Source organism: Schizosaccharomyces octosporus (genome assembly GCF_000150505.1).
Source record: "Schizosaccharomyces octosporus yFS286 unplaced genomic scaffold supercont6.1, whole genome shotgun sequence".
NCBI classification, from domain to species: Eukaryota; Fungi; Ascomycota; class Schizosaccharomycetes; order Schizosaccharomycetales; family Schizosaccharomycetaceae; genus Schizosaccharomyces; species Schizosaccharomyces octosporus.
The window spans coordinates 2,216,366-2,232,995 of NW_013185619.1; the positions used below are offsets into that span (position 1 = coordinate 2,216,366).

At 36.8% G+C, this 16,630-nt stretch overlaps 4 protein-coding genes across 4 annotated transcripts; 2 read left to right on the forward strand and 2 right to left on the reverse strand.

The window, feature by feature from the left end:
• Positions 1–36: 36 nt before the first annotated feature.
• SOCG_03555 (glutamyl-tRNA amidotransferase alpha subunit) lies at positions 37–1,802 on the reverse strand. Its single transcript, XM_013162043.1, has 3 exons — positions 1,425–1,802; positions 540–1,365; positions 37–494 (listed from the first exon to the last, which is right to left on the reverse strand). Exons 1-3 carry the CDS (start codon positions 1,645–1,647, stop codon positions 152–154), a joined length of 1,392 nt encoding a protein of 463 aa, XP_013017497.1. The 5' UTR covers positions 1,648–1,802; the 3' UTR covers positions 37–151.
• Positions 1,772–5,933, reverse strand: SOCG_03556 (complexed with Cdc5 protein Cwf11). Its single transcript, XM_013162044.1, has one exon. The coding sequence runs from the start codon at positions 5,691–5,693 to the stop codon at positions 1,875–1,877; it is 3,819 nt and encodes a 1,272-aa protein (XP_013017498.1). The 5' UTR covers positions 5,694–5,933; the 3' UTR covers positions 1,772–1,874.
• A 114-nt stretch (positions 5,934–6,047) lies between these two features.
• Positions 6,048–13,343, forward strand: SOCG_03557 (phosphatidylinositol kinase Tor2). The gene has a single exon (XM_013162045.1). It carries the CDS (start codon positions 6,164–6,166, stop codon positions 13,178–13,180), a length of 7,017 nt encoding a protein of 2,338 aa, XP_013017499.1. The 5' UTR covers positions 6,048–6,163; the 3' UTR covers positions 13,181–13,343.
• A 299-nt stretch (positions 13,344–13,642) lies between these two features.
• On the forward strand, positions 13,643–16,630 carry SOCG_03558 (uncharacterized protein; the record flags this gene model as incomplete). Its single annotated transcript, XM_013162046.1, has 2 exons — positions 13,643–14,599; positions 14,663–16,630. The coding sequence occupies 2 exons, from the start codon at positions 13,643–13,645 to the stop codon at positions 16,628–16,630; spliced, it is 2,925 nt and encodes a 974-aa protein (XP_013017500.1).

Genomic DNA, 16,630 nt, shown 5'->3' on the forward strand with positions numbered 1-16,630 from the left:
TGAGTACAAATATAGATAGAGTCTACTGAAAAAGGTGCTGCTTTCTTTAATTCAGTGATAATATTTCGAGAAATTGACAATTACGGTTGACAAATCGGATATTAAATACACATAGACTTCCCCTGTAATTTAACTATTATTCTAAACCCAACTAACAAAAAGCACGGGAGAAAGATAATAAAGAGTTATCGTCTCCATATTGAGAAATAAGTTGTATTCCCATTGGTAAGCCATTATGTACTTGCCCAAAAGGAATGCTTATGGAAGGCAATCCTGCTAAATTTGCTGGTACCAACATACTGTCTGACAAAAAGTCAGAAGATGTCTTGGAGCCAATCGGCATACTTGGTTTTAAAAAGGAGGGTGTCACGATGAAATCAATATCCCCAGAAGGATCAAGAGCATGCAAAGAGGGTATCCGAAAACAAGCATTGAATTCCTTCTGGACGGCTCTTCTTAATAATTGAGCTTTCCTATAAAACCCTATCTTTTTTCTACATATAGGTTAGCTATTTCAATTATAATACAAAATAACTTACCCAGAAGAGAGAGAATATGCTCCAAGTAATAATCGCTTTTTCACCTCTTCTCCAAAATTTGCAGATCTAGGACTTAATTCATGTCTTTTATCTTGTGAAATGGGGCCGAAAATGGAATTATTGTAGCGCGCTAAATTGGAGGCACCTTCAGCGTAAGCCAGAGAAGTATATATACTCACTCCGTAAAGCGAGGATGGAAGGTGGACTTCTTTTATCAAATGGCCTCTAGATTTGAGCAAAGATATAAATTCGTTCCATTTTGATAATACCTCGTTATCCATTTCAACAACGTTCCAATCTGTTGGAACGCCGATGATACTAGGCGTCTCATGGTTTTTATACTTTTGGCAATGTCTATCGATCTTCATCCGCATCTTCTCGCTTAAACAAGTTGCATCTTTTGGGTCTGTGCGATTCAACAAGTCGAAAACACTTGTTATGCCATCGAAATCCTTTGCCATAATCCCCATTGTATCCATGCTATTAGCAAAAGGTACAGCACCATAACGCGAAATTCTTCCATACGAAGGTTTAAAGCCAATACAACCAATATAAGCAGCAGGTAATCTTACTGATCCCCCGGTATCCGTTCCAATTGATGCATAACAAATGTCTGCTGCAACTGACGCTGAAGACCCTCCAGAACTGCCACCAACTTGGTATAACTTGTCTTTGTCTTCACTCAATTGAAATACTGTTTGTCCGTATAACGCATTATTTGTACTAGTACCCATTGCAAACTCATCCATGTTCGTTTTACCAATTATTATACCTCCATTTTCTTTTAAAGTTTTGACTAGAGTAGCTTCAAAGGGAGAGATGTAATCTTAAAAAATTATGTTAATATCCTTGTTATTCAAAAAATCGACCATTGAATCGCATTACCACTTAAATATCTAGAGCCGCAACTTGTTGGCCAGTAGTTTGTACATAAATTATCTTTCACTGTCAATATTCTATTATTCAATGGAAGATCTCTAGCGTTCTTAGTAGCCAGTTCCTTTAATGAGTGTTTTATTGAATCAGCAGTATGGAAAGAAGTTAAAGAGTTGACTTTAGCATCTTTCAAAACCGCCGACAAACACTTTTTTACTAATTCTTGAGCCATGTACTTACAACTTCAAGAGTAACATATGGACTACCTCCAATTAATTTCACTGGCTTCAATGGTAATCTATACGGGTTGTAGTTTGGTAGACGATGTTCGTAAGGCTTCGGCATTTACTCACAAAGACAAACCCATTTAATTGATTATAATCGAATAGTACTAATTATTCAAAAATAAGGAATTATTTAATTTCGATTGAACTTAGCTAGGATACGTTATTTATTCTATTAATTCATTATCTGAAGTTTTTTCTTAGTCATTTCTACCACATAATTCGAGAGATGAATTAAATTTTCAATTTCAAACTTTTCAACAGGATCTCCAATTTTATGTGAAATTGGATATATCTCTCCTGTAGTCAAAATCAATTTCCCTGATGTAGTCAATGCTTTCTCACGAAGAGGACCCAGATGGGCAGCCTTTTTCAAAAGTTCTCTAGAACAAAGAACATATAAACCGTATTGAGTGTGAGATATAGCTTTCGTAAAAGCTTCTAAGGACCATTGCCTTGGATCACCCTCAGAGGAAACTGTTGTAAAAATCATATACTTTACATGTCGTCCCAAATTCTTTACATTATTAACAAGTAACGGCAAACCAAAAAAGGAATTTCCAGAGCAGCGCACGTTCAAAATTTCCCGTAGCAAAGCTACTTGGCTATCATACAAGGTGCAGATTCCAATCTCATCAGCGGGATAACCAAGCATTCTCATATATTGATAAATGGCTACTGCATATTCAGCCTCACCAAGATTTTGCTTGCTTCCTTCAGTTATTTCAGTTTCCTTCGCTCCCTTGAAAGGTCCAACATCAATAAACTGATATTCATTCACAAATCCCGAATTTCCATGCAAGCTTACACTTGTATCTGTTGTATCAACATATTCAATTTCAGTGCCATATTGCCAATCAGTAAGTTCGCCAATTGACTTGCGTGTATTATACTTCGTTTTCAATTGATGACAAAAAACCCCAAATTGTCGAAGTTTTTCGGGAAAGGAAATAACGACGGGTTTTAAGAGCTCATAGTTATGGCATATAGCTGCCTTATCATTTTCAAAACAGATTACCCTTTTTGTACCAGATTTGCATTCATTACAGGTAAGCAATTTAGACACGGTATGTTCTGAAATGTTTTCAGAATCCAAAACAATCAAATTTTCAAAAGAAAATCCTTTTTCAGTCAATACGAGAAGACGATTCAGTATTTCCTCCCACGTAGTCCCGACAATGTTAGCTTGTTGACAAAGAGCATAAACCTCGCAATCTTCTGAACGCTTAAAAAAAGTATAAGGCTGTATCTCACGTATCATTGTAAAAAGCTTAGTAATTTCGTGATAGAATAACATTGTTATTTCTAGAATCCGTGAGGTATCATCGTCAGCTTCATTAATGCGTTCTTGAAAAAAAGCTTTAAAAGGGAAAGCATCCCAAAGAGTTCGAAAATCAGAAGAGGACGAAGAAGCCAAATTAATAAACTTATTCCAAGCTGGATTCACGAAAGCATCAAAAAAATATAAAGCAGTTTCTGGGTTACTGCCGTATGCGCCTACCACATTCATCGATGAAGCAAAGCGATCAACTTCTGCTAATAGATAAGGGAGCTTCGAAATCAAGTACTTAATGCTTCCATAAACGGTATAGTCATCTGCATCGCTTTGTCCACCTAAACACATTATACGTCCCTCATCAAAGCAACCAGTCTCTTCCATCATATGAAAAAGTTTATTTAAAGAATCATTTTCTTTGCTAACAATGAGAGTTCTTTCATTTTGAAAGTTTCTGCTAAGAATCTCTAATACTTTGCAGACCAATGCATGCTTCCCGGTCTGAGAAGGTCCATGTACAAGCGTTAAGCCAGGCTGCAAAGAATTTAGTAGTGCGGAACACTGTTCATCATTATAATATATTTTTTTTTGAGATGAGATATAAGGATAATCCTCTTTTTTCGTCTCTATTATATTATTGTCTCCTTCATAGCGTATAGACATTGGATCCGTCAAATTGTTAAGATTTCGATCTGCATTTGGAAATACTTCCTCCAATTGCTCATTAGAGGAAAATACGTCCTTGACGGTAATATTGTTACTACCAACGTTGGGAAAAGTGACAAGATTTGGAGCACCAAAACCAAGAAAACAATCCAAAAGCCATTTCGGAAAATTTCCCGCTTTCTTTAAAAGTAACCGATTTGCAAGAATTTCACTCCAAATATCTTTCACTGAGGATGAAACAGTCATCATATAATTGAAGTCCATTGCCTCAGGAAACATTCCTTCTTTTTCAACCACATCTGAATAAAATAGAGGATCCATATAAATGTCCATATTCTTAGAACTATTATCCTTAACTTCATTCCCTTCTGCATCTACTTGGCTCGTAAAAGGTCGACCAAATGCTAAATTTATGCAACTTCCAGAACCTTGAAATGATCGTTGTTCTTTGTGATTAGCGATTGAAAGTAAACAAACAAATTTGTTTTTCCTAATTTTGTCAAAAATATCTATCCTTTTTTCGGTATCTATATCCACTTTGCAATGAATATACTGAGGATGTATTTCACCAACAAGTGGAGGCGCCGTTTTTTGTATCCGAAACTTTTTTATTGGAGTAAAAGCACTAGAAAATCGTTTAATTTCATTCCCTTTAAGAAGATTATGATTACAAGCGGAAGAGATTTCATTGCTGACTTCTTTGAGTAAGTCGCCATACAACGCATCCAAGGTTTTCTGAAGAAAGGAAGAGATGGAAAGATTCTGAAATTGATATCCTTGAAAGTCATTAAACGGGATTTTCAGGTTTTGAATTTCAGTAACCTTTCGTTCCCAAAAATTCAAGTCATCGAGAGTTATATGTATTATCTCATTTGATGACTTTAAAAATGAGTTCTGTTGGATTTTTTCAAAAGTTGAGATATATATTTCTTTTAGCAGAGAGTGAGACACTTTTATAGGATATGTTTCAGTAAAGTTAGTTCTCAGATGACATTTTTGACATAAACCCTTTAACTCATCAAATGTAAGACAACCTGTGATTTTCTCTAAATTTTCGCGCTTCTGAAACCAACTTTGAGGAAAAAATAAAAAATCGTGCAAGCGATCTTGATAAAACCTAAAGAGAGTAGTCTGCAAGGAGTGGTATAATAGTTCGTCCCTTTGTATGATTTCTTTTTCCGAAAGATCAATACCTTTCGCATTGTCGTAAGGGTATCTGAGAGAACGTCTAAGAGAATCCGTTAAAGACTTAAAGAGAGCTGAAGTATGGTAAAACAGAGAAGTGCGAGAAAACGCGTCAAAGCATGCATCTTCTATAATCAAATGACTAAACCGTCGAGTAGGAAACGTCGAAAGAAATGCCAAACAAAGACCAAGTACTGTTAAAGAAGGTCTCAGATTAGTCTCATCAGCACTATCTTGCAGCAATAAATCGCATTTCAAGAGTATCTGATGAAGCCATCCAGAATAAGCACCATGGTTTGGATTTTCCTTTAGAATTCCTGGCTGTTTTTGTTTATAAGATACGTAAGCTTTTCGAAATGCCTTTACCTTAGTAAAAACATGATCCCGTTTTTCTTGTGACTCCAAACAATCAAGGATCGCAATATTCGTGAGAGGATAAATTAGCTTTTTCACATGTGGTACATGCAAGGATTCTATACAGAGAGTAATAAATCTAACTAAGCAGAAACTATTGTGAAGATTCTCGTTATAAGACAAAATAATAACTTGATCAAAAAGAATCTTAAACTTGGAGGGATCCAAATCTTTAAGAAATGACGGATAGGAACTTGTCTTATGTAAAATCATCAAACATATTAGTTGCACATGCACAAGTGGCATATCATTAGTAACCGTTGGCCATAAACATGTTTCAAAGAAAGCGGAATCATCCAAAAAGCTTAGTAAATCGATTGAATTTTTTTCATTCAGTAGTTCACTATAAATATTTTCGAGCATGCCCACATCATACTGCTTTTGATGCTCCTTTCCCCAGGATGAACCAATAAATCCCTCAACGCGTTTTCGAACATGCTTAGGTATACCCATTTTTCAAAAGCCGGTTTGGTTTCTATCACCAAAAAATAGCTTTATCACTTCACTCTTCCTAATTAATGTAACCACTTTCAGCTAGGTCAATCAAACTAATAAAAAGAAAATAATTCTTGTTTTCTCTAACAACGAAGATAGAAAAACACTAAAACCAGTTGTAAAGAGCTTTATTTATGTAAAGTCAAATTCACACCTTTCGCTAGTGAACAGCCATGAGTTGGAAGTAAGGAAGATTCATTACCAGCTTCTATGCCCTCGCTAAATATAAGCGTTATTTAAGGTAATTGAATAAACGAAATAGTGTCGCTTAACTATTATCGCTAGGATACTAACTGCTAATGCTAATATAGATATGTACTACCATAGCTACAGTAACGTTTTACAACTTCCTTAACCAGCTCACCTTTCTAAAGAAACAGGAACTGCATTCTATTCAATATAATGAAGCTTTTTTGAGATTTGATATAATGCTAGAATTTCCTGGATTGAAAAGCAGATCCGAAGAAACTCGCAATAAAGCGGCCAACGAACTCTTTGATTATGTTGTGGCTTGCTCTCGTGAGTTGTCAGGAGAAGCCTTAATTCAATTTAACAATGAAGTTAATAAATATGTATATAAATTAGTTCACAGTAATGATTCAGTTGATCGACTGGCTGGCGTCACTGCCATTAATAGACTTATTGACATCGAAGCGGAGGATACTACTCGAATCACTCGCTTTGCTAATTATCTAAGAATAATTCTTCCTGGAAACGACCAAACGGCTACAGACTTAGCTGCTAAAGCATTAGGGCGTCTTGCTGTACCAGGTGGTGCCCTAACATCGGAATTTGTGAACTTTGAAGTGAAACGAGCTTTAGAATGGCTTCAAGGAGAACGGAATGAAAATAGAAGATACGCAGCCGTCTTGATACTAAAAGAGCTGGCAAAAAATACGTCTACTCTCATTTACGCCCATATCGACTCGATATTCGAATTTCTTTGGCATGGTCTACGTGATCCCAAAGTACTAATTCGTACTGCTTCTTCAGATGCTCTTAGTGAGCTATTGGAAATTGTACGCCAAAGAGATTCCCTGATACGCTTGCAATGGTACACTCGGATTCTTGTTGAAGCACAGAATGGTGTCGCTCAAGGATCTAATGAATACATACATGGTAGCCTTCTTGTTTATCGTCAGCTATTCTTGAAGGCAGGTATGTTTATGCACGAAAGATATCGAGAAGTTTCCAATACCATTTTGCAGTTTAAAGATCATCGGGATTCTTTGATTCGAAAAACTGTTACAGAATTAATTGCTACGATTTCTACTTATAATCCGGAAGAGTTTGTCTCTAATTATCTACATGTCTGCATGCTTCATCTATTAAACTTGCTCAAGAAGGAACGTGCTCGAATGCTCGCTTTTTCAACGTTGGGAAAAATAGCGGTTGCCATAACTAATAGTATAGTTCCATATTTGGATCCTATATGTGCTGCTATAAAGGAAAGCTTAACAGTACATATTAGAAGTAAAAATAGCTCTGATGCTGCCATTTTTCAATGTATAAGTTATCTTTCTATTGCTTTAGGTCAAGCTTTTTCAAGTTATGCGTACGATCTGTTTGATTTAATTTTTGCAAGCGGTCTTTCAGAAGCTTCATATGACGCTCTTTCTCATTTGGCCCATAATATCCCTCCTTTACTCCCTGTCATCCAGGAACGTCTATTGGATATGTTAAGTATTATTCTAAGCGGCAGACCTTTTATCCCTCCAGGCTGTCCCCATCAACATGTCGTACGTGTATTGCAAAGTGCTAAGGAAAGTGGATTAAAAGTTGGCCCCTATACAAATGATGTTTATGTTTTGGCACTTCAAACTTTAGGTGATTTCAACTTTTCAGGGTATATATTGAATGAGTTTGTCAAAGATTATGTAGTGACTTATCTTGAAAACGATGATGCTTCCATACGAAAAGCAGCAGCGGTAACTTGCTGTGAATTATTTGTCCATGATCCAATTCATTCACAAACTAGCGATCATGCAATCCAAGTGGTTGCTGAGGTTTTGGAAAAACTATTAACTGTTGGAATATGTGACACTAATCCTGACATTAGACTGACTGTTCTTCTTTCTCTTGACTCTCGCTTTGATAGACATCTGGCACAAGTTGACAAGATCCGATTACTTTTTATCGCTATAAATGATGAAGTCTTTTCAATCAGGGAAGCATCCTTAAAGATCCTTGGAAGATTAAATGCTTATAATCCGGCTTATGTTATGCCATATCTTCGAAAATTAATGCTTAAAACACTGACTGTCTTAGACTATTCAAAGGTAATAAGAACCAAAGAAGAAAATGCACGACTCATCTGTCTTTTGATATCAGCTGCTCCCAAACTAATAGAATCACACGTTGGTCCAATTTTACAGATATTGGTACCGAAAGCTAAAGATTCTAGCCCTTCCGTGGCTGCCAATATTGTTAATTCTTTTGGAGAAATTTGTCAAATAAGCGGTGATACTATACTTACATTTAAGAAGGACTTGATGCCTTTAATCATTGATGCTCTTCAGGATCAGAGCTCTCCAGTAAAGAGAGCAGCGTCTTTGAGAACTTTGGGTAATTTGTCAGTTAGTACTGGTTATGTCATAGATCCTTATCTTGAATATCCTTCGTTACTGGATATTTTGGTTGGTATTATTAAAACAGAACAAGATATTTCGATTCGCCGGGAGACAATAAAACTTATCGGTACTTTGGGAGCGCTTGATCCTAACAGACATCAAGTACTGGAAAAAGGGACAGAAAAGCTAGTACCTGAGCAAAAAAACATTCCGTCCGATATTTCCTTGTTAATGTCGGGTATTGGGCCCTCATCAGAGGAGTACTATCCAACAGTGGTTATCACTGCGTTGATGAGTATTCTTAAAGACCCTTCCTTAAGTATTCATCACACAGCAGTCATTCAAGCTGTGATGTATATATTTAAGACTATGGGCTTACGCTGTGCTCCATTTCTTTCTCAAATTATTCCTGAATTTATAGCTGTCATGAGAACCTCTCCGTCGAATATCCTCGAGTTTTATTTCCAACAATTGAGTATATTGGTTTTAATTGTCCGTCAACATATAAGAACCTTTTTACCAGAACTTTTTAAATTGATTACGGATTTTTGGAACCCAAATTCAAATTTGCAGTTTACTATATTATCACTGGTAGAGTCACTGGCACGTGCTATGCAAGGCGAGTTCAAGCCGTACCTTCCTCCTCTGTTAGCTATGATGCTTCAAGTATTTGACTCAGATGTATCACCAGATTCCACGAGCATGAAGAAGGTTCTGCATGCATTTATAGTTTTCGGTGATACTCTAGGTGACTACTTTCATATGTTATTGGGATCTCTCATGCGATTGTATGAACGGCAGGATGTGTCATTAGATGTCCGTGAAAACGTTATGATAACCATTGGACGTTTGTCAACTGTAATAAATATATCTGACTATGCTTCTAGGATTATTCATCCAATTATGCGTACATTATCTTCCGGTGCTCCTTCCTTGGTTCGTGTCAGCTTGAATACTTTATGTGCCCTTATCTATCAACTGGATGTAGATTTCGCTATTTTTATTCCTATGATTAACAAATCTCTTGTTTCACGTGGGATAACGCACGAAACCTATGATTTGTTAGTTTCAAAATTCTTTCATGAGGAACCTCTACCAAATGAATTAAATCCCTATGAAAAATACGACAAGCCGAAGCTAGATGTGGTTGCTTCTGCCGCTGACATTACATCCAAAAAGCTACCCGTAAATCAAGAAATCCTGCGGAACGCTTGGGAGGCTTCCCAACGTTCAACTAAAGATGATTGGCAGGAATGGATGAGACGACTCGCTGTAGCACTTTTAAGGGAGTCACCTTCTCATGCATTACGGGCTTGTGCTGCTTTGGCTGCTGCTTACCAACCTTTGGCTCGTGAATTATTTAATGCTAGCTTTGTATCATGTTGGTCAGAGCTTTACGATCACTTTCAGGAAGAACTTGTCCGATCTATAGAAATTGCTTTGACTTCGCCTCATATATCGCCTGAGATCATTCAAATTTTGCTCAACCTAGCTGAATTTATGGAACATGATGATAAACCATTACCGATTGATATTCGTACGCTAGGTGCCTACGCAGCTAAGTGTCATGCTTTTGCCAAAGCGTTACATTATAAAGAGCTAGAATTTATTGAAGAAGAACTTGTTACCAAGCCCTCTATAGACACTATTGAAGCCCTAATTTCTATTAACAATCAGCTTCAACAACCTGATGCTGCTATAGGTATTTTGAAGCATGCTCAACAAAACGATAAAATGAATTTAAAAGAAACATGGTATGAGAAGCTTCAAAGATGGGAGGACGCATTAGCTGCCTACGAAAAACGAGAAGCTTCTGGAACTGGTAACTTCGAGATAACTATGGGCAAATTGCGTTGTTTACATGCTTTGGGTGAGTGGGATAGATTATCTCAGCTGGCCCAAGAAAATTGGATTCATGGTGGTTATGAGATGAGAAGATATATAGCACCTCTTTCCGTAGCGGCTGCATGGGGATTGGGTCAATGGGAGCAAATGGATGAGTATATTTCCGTGATGAAGTCAGAGTCACCTGATAAAGCATTTTTTAGTGCTATTGTTGCGTTACACCGGCTGCAATTCGAGGAAGCTTCAGCACATATTACGAGAGCTCGTGACTTATTGGATACAGAACTTACTGCTCTTGTTGCTGAAAGTTACAATCGAGCTTACAGTGTCGCGGTACGTGTACAAATGCTATCTGAGTTGGAAGAAATTATCAGCTATAAGAAAGCAGAAAACAAACCGCATGTTCGTGAAGTAATAAAGAAAACTTGGATTCGCCGTTTAAAGGGATGCCAACGAAATGTAGATGTGTGGCAACGAATGCTACGAATAAGGTCTTTAGTTATTTCTCCAAAAGAAAATATGGAAATGTGGATTAAGTATTCTAATTTGTGTCGTAAATCGGGACGAATTGGACTAGCTAAAAAGTCTCTAGATTTATTGCTGGAAGATGAAAATCACCTTGAAGGTAACGTCCTTCCTAAAAACGCGCATCCATCAATCATATACGCGAAACTTAAGTTCTCATGGACCGTCGATGATAAAAAACGTGCACTTGTCAATATGCAAGAGTTTACTGCTCAATTAATATCTGATATAAACATTGATCCTGCGTTATTCGCTCAATCGGCCATCACTGGTTCTCAAAAATCACAGGAAGAAATTCATTATTATTTTCATTTGCTGGCACGATGTTACCACAAGCAAGGTCAATGGCAGCAGGAAATTGAACCTAAATGGTCAGAAGGTCTGTTCACTCGTGTGTTGCAATCCTATATGTATGCTACACAATTTGACTCGAAATGGTATAAAGCTTGGCATTCTTGGGCTTTAGCAAACTTTGATGCAATTAAACATCTAGAACAATCCGAGGATAATATACCGTTGGGCGCTTATGAACAGTATATAATTCCTGCAATTAAGGGCTTCTTCAAGTCAATTGCCTTGAGCAAAGGTAATATTCAAGATACACTAAGACTTTTGAGCCTTTGGTTCAAATATGGTAAAAATGCAAATGTTATCAACACTTTAAATCTTGGCATAGCGACAGTGAATATTGATATCTGGCTTGAAGTTATTCCTCAGCTTATTGCTAGAATTCATGCTCCTTCATTAAATGTCAGAAAATCTGTGCATCAACTGCTTTCAGATGTAGGTCGTGCGCATCCTCAAGCACTCGTTTATCCTTTGACTGTTGCTGCTAAATCACAAAGTTCGACAAGACAAAATGCAGCCCTCGCAATCATGGATTCAGTTAGGACACATAGCGCTCGGTTAGTGGAGCAAGCTAGATTAGTAAGTCATGAACTAATTAGAGCGGCTATCTTATGGCACGAACAATGGCACGAAGGACTTGAAGAAGCTTCCCGTTTATATTTTGGTGACCATAATATTGAAGGAATGTTTGCTGTGTTAAGACCACTTCATGAAATGTTAGAACGGGGACCTGAAACATTGAGAGAAATATCTTTTCAACAGGCTTTTGGGCGTGATTTGATTGAAGCAAGAGATTGTTGTATTCGTTTTGAACAAACTGGTGATATTTCTGATCTAAACCAAGCATGGGATCTATATTACCAAGTATTTAAGAAGATTCGTAAGCAACTTCCTCAGCTAACAACGCTTGATCTGCAATATGTCTCGCCTAAACTTCTGTACGTACACGATCTTGACCTTGCAGTGCCCGGTACATATGTGAGTGGAAAGCCTGTAATAAGAATTGTTAAATTCTACCCTACTTTTAATGTTATCACTTCTAAGCAACGGCCTAGACGTTTGAGTATTAGGGGAAGTGATGGTAAAGATTATCAATATCTCCTGAAGGGACATGAGGATATCCGACAAGATGAGAGAGTAATGCAACTCTTTGGACTTTGTAACAATCTTTTATCCGCAGATCCTGAAACATTTAAACGATTATTATCTATTCAGCGTTATCCAGTTATTCCTTTATCCCCTGACTCAGGTCTGTTAGGGTGGGTTTTAGACAGTGATACATTACATGTGCTCATACGTGATTACCGAGAGAGCAGAAAAATTCTTTTAAATATTGAACATCGCCTTATTATACAAATGGCTCCTGATTATGATCGACTCTCGTTGCTCCAAAAAGTAGAAGTGTTTGAATACGCTTTAATGAGTACTACAGGTCAAGACTTGTACCGTGTTTTATGGCTGAAAAGTCGAAGTTCTGAGGCCTGGCTTAATAGACGGACAAATTACTCCAGAAGTCTTGCTGTCATGTCTATGGTTGGTTATATATTGGGTTTAGGTGATCGACATCCTTCTAATTTAATGTTGGATCGCTATACTGGAAATATTATTCATATTGACTTTGGCGACTGTTTTGAAGTTGCTATGCATCGTGAAAAGTTTCCTGAAAAAATTCCATTCCGTCTTACCCGTATGCTGGTGAACGCAATGGAGGTTAGTGGTATAGAAGGAACGTTCCGTATCACTTGCGAGCATGTTATGCGTGTACTCCGTGACAACAAAGAGTCTGTGATGGCAGTTTTAGAAGCCTTTGTTCATGATCCTTTAATTAATTGGAGACTTGCTCCTGTTTATTCTCCTACAGTCGACGAAAAGCCGCTAGCCGACACTCATAACATTATATTGGGTGATAATCCAGAAGGTTTACACAGGAAGCGTTTGGATGAAGAGGGAATAACGCTGGAGGAGCGTCAAAAGCCTGAGGTTCTAAACCAGCGTGCTGTAACGGTTTTGAATAGGATCAATAATAAGCTAACGGGTCGAGATTTCAAACCTCAGCAATGCTTGGATGTTCCAAATCAAGTGGAAAAGCTAATCCAGCAAGCTACTTCAATCGAAAATCTATGCTTATGCTACATAGGTTGGTGCAGCTTTTGGTAATTTTTTTGTAATGTCTTACTTTTCAATGCTTATTACTTGTTTATATATATAATTGAATCCTACTAGTTTTTTGATCATTGCGTGCAAACTGACACTTAAACTTGAGTTACACAAGTTATAAATAATTTAAATAATAATATTTGATTAAGCTAAATTACTAAGATTGTATCGGTCTCACTCCAATTCGTATATTTGCTTTATAAAGTAACATATTTATCTTACGAAACTATTTATTCTTAGATACTTATATTTATAAATAACTAATTGGCATATTGCGTTAGAACAATCGATCTTAGGAGGTGCTTTGAAAAGTAGTTATTGAGTCCGTGCAACACTTTGTCAACGAGTTCATATTTCTGCCAATCTACCTAGGGTAGTGAACTTGTCCATGAAACTAAAAATCATTATTATTTACATTTATTAAACAATCTGAGATACCAGTATAGGATAGATGTTGCCTTAATGGAGTTGGATGCGACATTGCAAGGAATTGTTTCAGCCATCGGTGGTTTTGATTACTCAAAGTCAGATTCGCCTTATGTTCTAGGAGAAGATGCTTTAGGTTGTTTGAAGGATTTAAAGCGATATCTTCAGATTATCGATGAAAAGTACAAAGTTTGGCAAGTTCGATTTTTGCTATCAAAACTCCGTGTAGTAGCTAACGATTTATGCCCCATTCTTGCTTGCTGGGATAGAAATATTGAAGACTATAAACACTGGAGGATAGCTTTGGCGGCCTTGGAATTACTTGTTCCATTAACCTGGCCGTTGGAAACCGAACAGGAAACTTACAGAGAGAATGTCGATGTACTAAAGAATTTACAACAAGCTCAAAATGATTATAAATCATGTATATTAAATTACAAGGATGGGTCTGTTTTAAAATCAATTTTGGCTGTGCTATTGAAACCGTTGAGCACAAGCAAAGAGTCGCGAAGTGTGCGCGATAATGGAGTCATTAGAATTACGCTTCTTCTCTTGAGAAATTTAGCTCGGATTAACGAAGAACAAACAAAAAACGAGACTATCCTAGCTTTGCAAAAGTCCAACATGTTAGATCTCTTAGTTACATTGACATCGAATTTATCTGAATTTGAGCATGTTGACATCTATATTCTTGAAATCATATATTACCTTATTCGAGGGATTCGGCCCTCTCGACTTTTTAAAGTCGCAGATGATAATCCTACAAAACATAATCAGCAGGAATTGAATGAGTTGCTCCAAAAGGAATCTAATCAATCTCGATATTTGAAGCGCAATGCTAATACTCGTCATAATCGCTTTGGCACAATGATTTCGATTCAAGCAGAAGACCGACGTTTCACAATTGCAAGTCAAAAGGTAAAAACTGGAGGTCTCGACGAACTGGATAATTTAAAGAAACATAGAAAACGAAGCACTAGGAGAAAACACTTCGTAAGTTAAAGAATATCTTTATTTCTGTGATTATACTAACCATAATAGGATGACATTAATAAGTCTGTAGTACTCAATTCGAATGCATGTGAGAATATCAAATACTTTTTGAAAGAATTTCTTGAAGCTGGTTTTAATCCCCTTGTCCAGAATATATTACGAGCTCTGGAGAGAGAAGATTCGAAACTATTCTCATATCATAAAACACAATTTATGTTTTTGCAAGCATTTTTCTTGGAATCTTTCAAATTTGTAACTAAGAATGATCACAATGAAGATATATATTCGTATGACTATGACTACGGATTAATATCTTCTGTATTAGAATCTCGCAACTTGATTATGCACCAACGGATCTTGGTAGAATCTCAAGAGATGAAATTATGGTCTCAATTTCAAGCATCAATGCTTCTAATGAGTAGAATCCTATCAACTGTTCGTTTTATGTCGTTGTGTTCAATACCTACCTACCAAGACCTAGCTGATCATATATTGTCTAATTTGTTTTATCAAGAAGAAATCTTAAATATCATTTATCATGCCTTGAAAAGTTTTAAAACACAATCGTTCGGTTATCTTGAAGCAATCACTGAATTGACAATGATTTTGTTGAAAGAGTTGGAAAGGTATTCCAGTGCAAAACAATTCATATATGTGAAAAGTCGACGAAGGCAACAGAAGTCGGCAAAATCGGATTTACCAGAATCTGACGAAGATGAGGAAGGCTTATCGAAAATAGCAAACGATACTGTCCAAGACAGGCTTTTCGATGTCAATCGTTTCCAATCAAGGTATTGCGATAATCATTGCATAAATACCTTTACGTTGTACTTAAAATGCTACCAAGAGCTTACTCCTGAGCAAATACATAGGGCTATGTCTTTCTTTTATTTAATTTTTGTGAAATTGAAATGTCAAGTGTACTTATACCGGCTTGACTTCCTTTATTTATTGGAGCACATGTATGAAGACAAAGTTTACTTTCCTCCCTCTCATCCTCAAAGAAAGGAATTTGACCAATTTTTTATTTATTACATGCGAAAACTTTCAGAAGCACTAACTAGGACTCCGGCTATATTTCTTGAGATTCCCTTCCCTAAAATGACTGATACCTTTTATTATTTACAATATGGCAAAATACCTATACAGATAAGTCATGTCGGTAGGAAAGGGCCATTGTATGATACCGTTCAAGGATTGTCTCACGTTGAAAAAGTTGCAGCGGTTATCGCTTGCTTAATTAATGAGAATAAAGGTGATATTCTTGACGAATTAAAAACACAAATAAACTGCATAATAGCAGAAAAACAACTTTACGAGCTTAAAAATGCTAATGATGCCGTACCGAAAGATGAAGATCAACCAGGTATAATCAAACTTAAAGGGGACACACAAGTTTTCGACGATGCTCTTTTAAAAGATGGAAAATTTCGTTTACTTTTAAGTCTATTTGGTTTTCAAGAATTTGAAGAAGTATCTGCCGACGCATTATGGTATGTACCACATGAGTTATCTTACAATGAGCTTATGGAGTCTTCAAAATTACTACGCCGCTTTACAGATGACCCTCCTACATTTGAAGGGATCAATCCTGATAATTTGCTAGTGAGAAAACAAAGAGGTAAAGCAAGGCTACCTTCTAGCAGCGAATCTGAAACAGAATCAGAACAAAGACCACCAGAGTCGGACGTCGAGGATTTGAGCGATCATAATGAATTCGAAAAAGATGATCCTTTAACGTTTGGTACTCGTAAGCAAGCATTTGAAAAGATAGCGAAGAAAAGGAAGATGGGTAAACAAAAAGTATCAAAGAACAGAAAGCTTAACCCATCCAAAGAACTGCGACTGCGTTCGGCAAAATTTATAGTTGATTCTGATGAAGATTCAGATACCGAAGCAGCTTTTTTTAAGGCCGAAGCGGCTTTACGTGAAAGAAATGCTGCTAAAGCTAAAGAAAGTTCAGCATCTGACGAAACAAAAAGAGAAGTCTTACAAGAACTACAATTACAAAATTCGGAAGAATCTGAGTAA